At 38.4% G+C, this 11,803-nt stretch overlaps 1 protein-coding gene across 1 annotated transcript; it reads right to left on the reverse strand.

The window, feature by feature from the left end:
* Positions 1–7,461: 7,461 nt before the first annotated feature.
* Positions 7,462–9,363, reverse strand: LOC110922393 (lichenase). The gene is made up of 3 exons (XM_022166702.2): positions 9,226–9,363; positions 8,025–8,571; positions 7,462–7,944 (listed from the first exon to the last, which is right to left on the reverse strand). Exons 1-3 carry the CDS (start codon positions 9,278–9,280, stop codon positions 7,539–7,541), a joined length of 1,008 nt encoding a protein of 335 aa, XP_022022394.1. The 5' UTR covers positions 9,281–9,363; the 3' UTR covers positions 7,462–7,538.
* Positions 9,364–11,803: the final 2,440 nt, after the last annotated feature.

Raw genomic sequence — 11,803 nt, forward strand, 5'->3', positions numbered from 1 at the left:
GCCACAAGGAAAGGAAGGAAGGGACGCAACCATTCGTTTAGAGACGCACCGGTTCAAGTTTGTGGCTACAAATCAACGTACCCCTTCACGATCAATCTCATCCACATATTCAAGGGACACGTCTATTCACAAAGAGACACAACTCTTCACTCGTACCCGTAGAAAACTATAAATAGGATAGATTGTTTTCATTTGTAATCACTTACTCATTCGATTGTACATACATTCAAGTTATTATTTATGCAAGTTTGTTTAATCACGCTCGTTCTAGAGATCAAGATCCATTTCGGGCCAACAAATTGGTATCAGAGCATCAGGCTCTAGGCGTGGGAATCGCAAGGCATCGCAGGGAATTCGCGATCAGGTTTCAATTTCGTTTTCAATTCACAAGTTCAATTCAGAATTTTTGATTTCGGTTCTAGGGTAATCGGTTGAACCGAAGGGTTTGGTTAGGAATCTAGGGTTTGTTTGATTCCGGGGTTTAGTGCGAATTAGACTGGTTGATTGTTTGATTATTACACGATTCGGGTAATCGTGGGTTTGAGATTTATTGAAACCAAGAAAGTAAAAGTTCAGTAAAGGTGAAGATTGTTCGGCAAGAAGTCATGTCAGGAACATCCGGACAAAATCCGATAATAATACAGAAGGAAGGAAGTTCTCTTTCCCAGTTTCAGTGTCCGATTCTGAAACCAACAAACTATACGGTTTGGGCTATTCGTATCAAGACGATTCTTGAAGCGAATGGTTTATGGGAAACGATTGAACCGGCAGAAAATGCAACGGTAGACACTAAGAAGGATAAATCTGCAATTGCATATTTGTTTCAAGCAATACCAGAAGATGTTGTATTGCAAGTTGCAAGTTGTAAGACTGCAAAGGAAATTTGGGATAATCTAAAGGTTAGACACGTTGGTGTTGATCGGGTACAAAAGGCGCGTATGCACACGCTATTGTCAGAATTTGAATTGTTGCAAATGAAGGATGATGACACTATTGATTCGTTTACCGCAAAGATTAATAGTATCGTTACCCGGGCAACTGAAGTAGGAACGACGTTGAGTCAACCGACTCTAGTACGCAAACTCCTAAATGGCGTACCAGATAAGTTTACTCAAATCGTTGCCTCCATGGAACAATACTCCGATCTAGAAACTATGACGCTAGAAGAAGCGGTCGGAAGATTAAAAACGTATGAAGAAAGGTTAAAGTTGAAGAAAAAGGAAAGCCCCGTGAACAATCTAGAAGAACTTCTGTATGCGGGTCATGGACAACATGTTGGATATCATGGACGAGGGAGATTCCATCCGTCACGAGGCCGAGGGAGAGGAAATTATCAACATAGGGGTGAAGGGCACACCTCTTACGAGTTGGAAGGAACCGACAAACCACAAAGTGATGATAGCAAGCAAGAGTCACCGACTATGAGAGATAAGTCGAAAATCACTTGCTACAGATGTGAGAAACTTGGGCACTATGCCTATGAATGCCCAACCAAGAAAACCAAAGAAAATGAGACACTATTGGTCGAAATAGAAGAAGATGATGATGAACTGGCACTTCTGATGTGCCTAGACGCTGAAGAGAAATAGAAACGTGAAACTTGGTCGTGTGATACGATCAAGGGGAAGAACCGTGTGATGCGGAGATAACCTGTGAAAGGTATAACAAAACAGTCCAGTGAGTGGATCGGATCAAAACGAAGAATCCGTGAGGGAAGCAATCAATAATGAAGAACTCGTTGTGAGAGACAACCGTGAAGAAGATAAATCAAGGAGAAGACGCGCGTATCCTGTGACTGGGTCAGAAGAAGTAATTGTTGTGTGATACAACCGCAAGAAAAATCTAGGGGTGTTCAAAAAACTCGTGGCTCGCAGCTCGCTCGAAACTCGCTCGAAAAAAGCTCGAAGAAAGCTCGGCTCGAAATTGGCTCGGTTGTAAACGAGCCAGCTCGGCTCGGCTCGGTTTATAAACGAGCCGAGCTCGAGCTTAGCCTGGCTCGGCTCGTGGGCTCGTGAGCTGGCTCGATAAGGTTTACATCCTTCATTTTTTTGTCCCACATCGCTTAAAAAACAAAAAATAAGGGAGCATCTCCCCTATAAAAGAAGGTAAAGACAATGGAGAAAGTGAATTAACTATTTATACTTGCATATTTAACCATATGGTTAAATTAAATGGCAATTATGGCCCTTAGGCTATGAAGAAATTCATTTTTAAGGGCTTTTTAAGTAATAAATTTTGCGGTTCTTTGTTAGTTCGAGCTAGATCGAGCCGAGCCGAGCTAGCTCGAATTTTAATCGAGCCGAGCTCGAGCCTCAAATCTCAGCTCGATTTGAAATTCGAGCTCGAGCCGAGCCAGCTCGAATCGAGTTCGAGCCGAGCCAGCTCGAATCGAGTTCGAGCCGAGCTCGAGCTGGTTCTAGCTCGGCTCGACTCGGCTCGTTTACAGCCCTAGAAAAATCTAAGTGAGTTAGATTATCCAAAATCTATGCGAGATGGATTTAATTCATGTGATATGATGGTGGCAAGTTAATCAAGAGCGTTGGAGTTCGTGTTGAGACAACTACACAAGAAAAGATTCGTGTGATACAAATCAAGTGCGGTCAAGACAAGTGTGAAGCAAGTTCGTGTGAAGCAAAATGTTGGTGTGAAGCAAGTTCGTGAGGAGCAAGGTTCGTGAATAAGAAGATACATGTGAAGTGTTAGATACCGAGGAGACTCGAGATGATAAAGCTACTCGGAGTTCAAGATCTACGACTCAAGGATGTTCAAGATTAGGGGGGGTGAATGAAATCCTTAATCTCTACACATCCTAGTACAAGGGTTTATTAGTAATTAGTGTAAAGTATGACGGTTACATGGCGGTTACAAAGTTCAGGGGGTAGTTATGACATTTCAGAAGTTTGTAACTTCCACCCCAAGGGTTGCGAAATCCCTTGGAGAGGCACCTTTTTGATCTCGGCCACAAGGAAAGGAAGGAAGGGACGCAACCATTCGTTTAGAGACGCACCGGTTCAAGTTTGTGGCTACAAATCAACGTACCCCTTCACGATCAATCTCATCCACATATTCAAGGGACACGTCTATTCACAAAGAGACACAACTCTTTACTCGTACCCGTAGAAAACTATAAATAGGATAGATTGTTTTCATTTGTAATCACTTACTCATTCGATTGTACATACATTCAAGTTATTATTTATGCAAGTTTGTTTAATCACGCTCGTTCTAGAGATCAAGATCCATTTCGGGCCAACAACTCGTATTTATACCTTTAGACTCTCATGACCGACAATGTGGTTCCATCCGGAGCAGTCTCTTTTGCAATCATGGTCCCCAATTAGTTGGAGAAATCCGTTTCAAAGTTGTGATGTGGTTCGGATGATGAACAACCTGTTATGTTATCTCATTTATTCTGGAGCCAATGTCTAAATGAATTGTGGTACGTCCATGATGTGTTGGTTCGAAGTGTCCTTGCTTGTAAGACGTTAGCTCATATTATATAGAAATCTTACATATACCAAAATATAACATGCATAATCAAACCACTCATATAGTATATATACACATCATTTAAACATAGACTTGTCACGTTCAAGAGACATCTCATGGAAGAATGGTCACATGACACCCCACTCCCATTGTTTTAATAATTTCTGCATATAGTACTATTGGGAGGTTTACACTATCTTATGAATTCATAATTCAATTTACATCTTTTTATTTGCAACTCTTGATATTCCATCTAAAACCTTCTTGGCCTTGCTTCAAAACAGTTATTCTGATGAAGGCAAAAACTTTGTTCCTTTAAGAAAACCGCTTGATTTTGGTTAAAAAGAATTTTGCATATATGAATTCTTTTGAGTCAAATCAAATTAAATAACTACTAGTCATTTTGGGCCAGTGGCGGACTCACCTTAAGGGGTGGGTGGGCGGCCCCACCTCTTGGAAAAAAAAATTTAGTGGTATTTTTCGCGAAAAATCTCGACCGCACCCCTTGGAAATTTTCGTCCGCACCCCTTGAAAAAATCCAACCGCACCCCTTGGAAAATTCCGACCGCACCCATTGGAAATTTTCGTCCGCACCCCTTAGGAATTTATATCAAAAATTGTTAACACTGATTGAAATCCGATCAAATTATGAAACAAGTTAGCCCACTAACCCCTTTAATAAAACTTAAATTCAATCCATCAACCCCAATAACTTAATACTCATTCAAGCCCAATGCAACTACTAGTTTTGTTAAACAAAATCAGTCCACATAATAAAAAAACCCAAATCGCTGCCGCTTACCAACGACTCCCGCCCTCCCTCTGCCTCACTTCAGCGCCCAACGACAACATAATTCCGGTCGACGGCTACAAAATTCCAGCTGCAAACAGGTTAATTCAGGCCGCCCCTGACAAGTACATGTTTTGTTTTTTTTTTTTTGTTTTTTGTTTTTGATGTTTATGTGATTTTGTTCAAGAGTCATGAGATAATAGGATTTTAGGATAGGTTAAAATGTTTTAAACTTTTATGTGTTTTGAGGTAAATTGGGGTTGTTCTAGTCTTTATAGGATGAGTTTATTGTTTCTTAGTTTCTTATTGATTATATGATTCTAGTATAGGGTTTGAAAACTTCGTTTTTTTGTTTACTTGTTTTACATGACCCGACCCGATCTGATTCGACCCGCTATAAAACTTCGTTTGTTTATGTTTACTTGTTTTACATAACCCCGACCCGATCCGACTCGCTATGAACCGATTTTTTTTTGTATAGCTAGGGGTCTAAAATCTTTAAAAAAATTTCGCACCCCCAGGAAAAAAAACCTGGGCCCGTCACTGTTTTGGGCCCAATCAAAGTTTACAGCATATCAAAATGTGTCACTCTTGTAAACTATGTTAATTGAAAATATAGCTGTTATATATGAAAATATAGCCAGTAAACCTAAATTGAACTTTCTTTTTTCCTTCCTAAAACCAACTCATTTCAACCAGAGTCCATTATGGTTAGAACCCGTTTTAACCCGAACTCTTTTTGTTCATCACGCGACCTAATCGGCCCATTTTACCAGGATTTCAATTTTCGGCTGATGCAATTCTTATAAAAAATGAGCAGAAAGACATTGTTATATTTCCAAGGTTTAAAGTGCATACTAAAAAGTTCATTGGACTGTCGTTAAAATTTGTAGAAACTGTTCACTGCCCATCATTCCCTTGAGCCCTTGACCCTTTTTTCTTCTATCCTTTTGTTTTTGATTTAAAAGCCCAAAGTCAGTAGCCCATTGTTTTGCATATTCTTTTTAGCCCATTACATTTGACCAACACCAACCTATGATTTAAGATCTCCATGCATTCTGACTCCAAACTAAGAACATGTGTAGTGGTAACACCTTATAATACCCCCATTATGGGGCATTATCCGACACGTGGTGTCCTAGTCAGCAAGGGGGTATTATAGCAAAAGTGGCGTAGTGGGGCTTTATGTTAATAACCCCCATTCAATCATTTCTCAATTTTTTTTAAACTTAAATACTTCATTAAATAAAAAAAATACAATACTAGAAATAAAAAAAAAAACATCCGATTAAATTAAAAAAAAACACTAGTTTTCGTCTTCGCTTTCTTCACCCTCGCCAACTTCGTCTTCCTCGTCCTCCGTTTCTTCCTCTCCCTCAGGTGGTACGTACCGAACCGACCATGCGTGGTGTACCAAATCAACCATTAACTGGAATGGTACGGTTCGTAACGCAACTCTCGCGCATTATTCACTCTTTCTTCCATTGACGCATGCGGATGCTCCTGTTGAACGGCTTCTGGCACATAATTCTGGCATATCGCCTTTCCTTCGTCTTCCAAAATCATGTTGTGCATGATTATACAAGCGTACATAGCATCTCTCATTTTTTGCTTGCTCCATGCACGACAAGGATTTCTCAAGTATTGCCAGCGTTGTTTAAGAACCCCAAAGCATCTCTCAATGTCTTTTCGTGAAGACTCTTGAACCTTTTTAAAGTATGCTCTTTTGTCATCAATAGGATCACTAAACGTCTTCACGAAAATCGAATACCTAGGATAAATTCCGTCGCTCAAATAATATCCATGGGGGTAGTAGTTTCCATTTGCGTAAAACGACGCTTTTGGAGCTTTGCCAGAAATCCACTCCTCTAACAACGGCGATTGTTCAAAAACATTGATATCATTGCATGACCCGACCACGCCAAAGTAAGCCGACCAAACCCAAAGGTCCTGTGAAGCAACCTCCTAAAGAATAATAATGGGTCCTTTTTGGTCACCACGTGTGTGTTGGCCTCGCCATGCAGTCGGGCAGTTATCCCAACGCCAATGCATGCAATCTATGCTCCTGATCATACCAGGCAAACCATGCTCGGCATTATGTACCTCGTAGATCTTTTGAAGGTCCTCCCATGTAGGCGTTCTAAGATAACGCGCACCGTACACATCAATTATACCGTTATAAAAAAATATAGATAAACATAAGATTCAAAAAAAAAAAAAAAAAATTCTAAGCATACTCGTCGTTTAAAAAAAATAAAAGTAAAGTATAAGAATTATACCGCGACAAAAATGTTCCAAGCTATCTCGTGTTGTTTTCTCCCCCATTTTTAGATACTCGTCGTTGATGTCGGTAGTGTTACCATAAGCAAGGATTCGTAATGCCGACGTACACTTTTGGATACCGGTAAATCCAAGTGCCCCTCTCGCATCCGGTTTTTGTTTAAAATAATCGTAGTTGGCTTCCAAGTCGTTGACTATGCGTAGAAACAACCGCTTACTCATTCGGAAACGACGCCTAAAAAATTCGTTTGAAATGTCGGCGCCTCGTCAAAATAGTCTTTCATCAAACGATCGTGTGCCGCGCGTCGGTCTCGTTCAACATAGCCTCTTAATTTATTTTTTTGTGCTTGGGGCCGACGAGAATGCTTGACATATCGCACCGCTAGTTGACATGCACTCGTAACCGCCTCTTGCTCAAGCTCCTCATCGGTCGAACCATCGCCATCCGCAAAATACTCGTTGTAGTAAAAATTTATCATGGATGAAGAACTAGGAGAATCCATAAGTTTTTTTAAAAATGGTGGGATTTTTTAGAGAGGTTTTGAGATTGTTTTTGTTGAAAATGGATGAGTTTTGGTTGTTTATATATATATATATATATATATATATATATATATATATATATATATATATATATATATATATATATATATATATATATATATATATATATATATATATATATAATAGGTTTAAAAAAAAATTAAATCAAACTAGCCGTTAGGAAACTAGCCGTTTGATTGGTTGTTGGTTTTCGATTAAGCGTTTTAATTTAAACGCCGGGAACAATTTTTTTGATTTAAAACGCCCTATAACGCCTGGTGTAGTGGGTTATGAGGCGTTATAGGGCGTTATTTTTGAAATTTTTATGGAAAACGCCCCATTACACACGGTCTAAGAAAGAAAAACAAGACACATTTATTCATTAAACCAAAATTACATTTTATTTAATTAAGAAGTGACACGTAACGTATATCAACTAAAAAGTGAGTTGATACTTGGGTTGCTGAGTTGTTGGATAAAACACTCCAAAGTTTTTCTCTAGTTCTGGTTCTTTGTTGTTCTCATCAAACATGGCGAACAAGTATGTCTCTATGGCTTTTCCAGGCCTCTTCGGTGTACCTCGTGAGACATGTCTAACCACATTCGTGTAGAACGTGCGTGCGTTGTCAAGTGTTGCTCCAAATCCTCCACCTGATGGCCATCCATTTTCTGATACCACAATGTCAAGTGAAGCCCCTCCAGCTTTCTCCAACGCCGAATACACCACATCTAACATTGCATCAAAAAGGTTCTGGTAACCGTTTGCTCCATCTTGTACCACGGTGCCAGGAGATGTAAATGTAGCATACGCGAGTGAGATATCACGTTGATTATTTGCATAACTACATGAACAAAACCAAGGATACTTTATACAAGTTTAGTATGTAAGTACCATGAATATGATCAATGAAATGTAATGTACCTAAAGTATGTATATATGTTAAGAAGCAATGGCGCTTTGATGTCTACTAGGAAACCGATGATGGGGTCGATGTATGACCTAACATCACTATTAAAGGCGCCTTGCGACGGAGGGAAATTGACCCCGATCAAAGTTGTGTCAACCGCAGTTGAAACTTTGACTTGATCTTTGAGTCCATGAAATGCAATTGCCTCGTGCACATTAGTCAGAGCCGGATGGACTAGTCGAGCCAATGTAGTATCAGATGGTTTAACCTCGTTTCCAACGGCTATGTAACGAAATCTAACATCTGGCGAATGATCCCTGACGTTTCTCTTCACCCATTCTCGTGCATTTTCACGACTTGAGGCCACGTATTCGAGTTCCGAATTTGGAACTCCAAGCATCACTTCGATGTTTGATCCCCGTAGTGCTTGGAAAACATCTTGATTAGGGTCATACACCCTCATGCGTCTTATGTTTCGTGAGTTGTATAGGCTTATGACTTGTGATGGGGATGGAAGATTGTTCCCTAGCATCCCATAACATACTCCAACTGATTGTGATTCTACATACATTAAAATTTTAAAAGCTTATTTTAAGTTTTTACTCAAACTTCTCAACATATTATTGGTTCATAAATGAACGCATGTCTATATACACACACTATACATGTTTATCTCTGAACCAATACAATGCTAATAATTATGAAAACCACATAATGCGTTTGTACATAGGTTGTGCATAAAAGATAACCGAGACCAGTGAGAGAGAGAAACACAATCAGTTACATAACCGTCTTGTATCATATTTAGAGTAATATATGCACACATGTATATATATATATATATATATATATATATATATATATATGTGTGTGTGTGTGTGTGTGTATTATTGATTGCACCAATGGAATGTTATGTGCCCACTAACTCATTCCATGTTCCAGTAGTTGTCAAATTTATTTTAGTACGTAGCTTATTTATTAATTAAGCATGTTTTAAGTTATAGATAGTGGGTCAAGATGGTGGGATAGTGGTTAGTTATTTAGCTTAGTATTTATAATGTAAATCATTGGATGTTTTAGAGTTATTAATGAAAAATATGAATTAGTCACTTCCAAAAATCTTCAAGTTCTCTCAAGTTTCTTATCTAATTTCTTTGGATCAATTGGTTAACGATTTGGTTCGTAACATGGAAGTTGAGAGAAGTAGAGATGAACCTGTGATGTCTAAGCTTGCAGCAAGGAGCCCTAGAAACAGAAGTTGAATAGCCATGGTAGTTTGTAGATGTATTTGCTTATGTAAAATTATGTGTATTTTGCCCTTTATATAATATGAAAAAAACTCACAACATGGAATTAAATATAGAGGCTGCTCAGTAAATGAAAACAAGATAATATATATATATATATATATGAGATATTATCATATGTTTTGCCTAACTCAATTGGAACCATACTCCATTGATACATTCTTAGTAAATAAACTAATATACACATTATAAGATACATAAGGATATTTTCATCAGGTTTAGTATCTTTTTATTGAACAGCAGATATATTTTTTTAAAAAACTAGCAAGGAGCTAGATGAGCCAATATATCAACATTATAAGGATAATAATGGGTTTTGTAACCATCAAACTTAACTACAGTTTTACTTCCGATTTCTATTGACATACGAATGAAACGAAAAGAAACAATGGAATCAAAAATATTATCTGGAGACTTGTTTCCATGAACTAGATCATTTCGAAAGCCCCCAAAGAACCCATAAAACCGTACCAAAAATAGCTTCAGCTAACATTGTTTTTGTCTCATTGAAACCCGCCGAATCCACCCAATCAAACATATCAATCGGAAGCTTAGTCCTTAGATGCCGGTAAAGATAAAGCTAACCATCGAGCCATAGCTGGCCAAGTTCCAATAGCCATATCACACTCCCCGGACAAAAGGTCTCTTGAGTCTTGATTCCGCCTGAGCTGAGCATAACGCGCATGAAATAGAAGAAATATCCATAAGTTTGTTACTCAAATTCCAATGAACAGGTAATCAATCAGAAATCACACGCGAAACCAATATATTAACTTTTCTTGGTATAAACCGGTTCCATTTAGTGTCTTAACACTCACATATAAACATCCCTTACTACAGATTTGGTATTCCATATTTAGAAACGGTTAGCACTTTCGACGTTTTAGCGACAACCTTTTAAAAAATAAATTCATTTTCCGTGTGACTAAAAGTTAAAAACTAATTCATTATTCAGTCGATAAAACTATAAGTAAACATTAAAATTATATTTTGGTTAAATCCGTTGTTATATGATTAATAAAATAACTTAAAAAAATAAATTAAATCCAACGGCAGAATCTGGACCAATAAGTCAATAACAGTGGTCCATTGAAGGTAAATTCCAACTGCATTTTAGTCCAATTTGTTTTAAATGAGATTTTTCCAATGAGACTTTTCAATGACAGGGATTTTCCAACGAGATTTTTTATTGATAGGAATTTTCCAATGAGATTCTTTTAAGAGTAAATTACAAGTTTTGTCCTTTATATTTTTCCCAATTTCATACGTTGTCCTTTACCTTTAAAATTGATGTGTTTTGTCCTTAACGTTTCAAAATCCTGCACGTTATTTCCTTTAAAGCAAACCCAGTTAATTTTTTTTTGTTAAATCCGATCATGTGCAAGGCACATGAGGGTAAAACTGTCTTTTTACCTATTATTTAAAAGCACATTTTTAAAGAAAAAAGAAATGTAAATATTAATATTCAATCCACCTCTTTGTCTCAATCCTCTCTATGAACAAACACTCTTTCTCTGATTCTCTCTCTACTCCGTCACTTTACCACCACCACCATTCTTCCTCTCTCCACCTCTCTCTCTCTCTCTACACTACACCGCCCCCACAGCCACCACCAACCATCATTGCCCCACCTGCTATCCATCAGCGCCACCACCACAGTCCCCACCGGCCACCACCGCCTCCACCATGATAGCCAAATCTCTTAGCAACCGGGTCTCCAGGAACCTGATCTGGATTTGATGACTTTGGAGTCAACGAGGTTTGAAGCTGTACGCAGATAATCTCTCATCCCTTCGTTGAATTTTGGGGATCTGATGACTTTGGAGTCAACGAGGTTTGAAGTTGTACGCAGATAATCTCTCATCCATTCGTTGAATTTTGGGAAATAACATTGTATCAAAGGCTTTTTTAGCTCGTCTTTTTGGAATTTGGTGATTTTAGAAACAGATAAAACACTTTTGAAACTTTCATTGCTAATAACTATTATTTGGAACTTGGTGATTTTAGAATATGGGAATTTTGAATTTGTACGCAAATGGGGCATTAGAAATTTGATGATTTTAAAATTTGGGAATTAGGGTTCTTAATGATTTATTAAAAAGGGGGGGGGGTGTTTGTTCAGATGACTTGGGGATTTTTTGGTTGTTCAGAGATTTGGGGATTTTTTTGTTGAATCTGGTTCAGGCGATGTAATTGATGGTGATGTTGGAGACGGTGGAGTGGTGATGGTGGGTGGTGTTTTTGTTGAACCAGGCGATGTAATTAATTGATGCAGATGAACGAATAACCATTCATGACTTATAGCCAAATTTACATCCAGGCCCACTTGGTTCGTGATATCTACCATTACTTGTTCAACCATGTTATACTTCTCATCAGATGTAAGAAGGCAGGTGATGTTTTTAGAGAGAGAATAATATAGAGAGAGAGGTGAGGGAGAGTGACTGGTTGTGGGGGCGATGTAGAGTGGCGGTGGAGGACCTGGA

The sequence above is a fragment of the Helianthus annuus genome, chromosome 17, assembly GCF_002127325.2.
Source record: "Helianthus annuus cultivar XRQ/B chromosome 17, HanXRQr2.0-SUNRISE, whole genome shotgun sequence".
NCBI classification, from domain to species: domain Eukaryota; kingdom Viridiplantae; phylum Streptophyta; class Magnoliopsida; order Asterales; family Asteraceae; genus Helianthus; species Helianthus annuus.

Excerpts from the sequence above, each read along its gene's own strand:
- LOC110922393 (XM_022166702.2), bottom strand. The coding sequence starts at position 9,280 with ATGGCTATTCAACTTCTGTTTCTAGGGCTCCTTGCTGCAAGCTTAGAC. Across the intron at positions 8,572-9,225 it reads TGCAAGCTTAGACATCACAG|AATCACAATCAGTTGGAGTA; the intron begins GTTCATCTCTAC and ends TAATGTATGTAG. Across the intron at positions 7,945-8,024 it reads AACATATATACATACTTTAG|TTATGCAAATAATCAACGTG; the intron begins GTACATTACATT and ends TTGTTCATGTAG.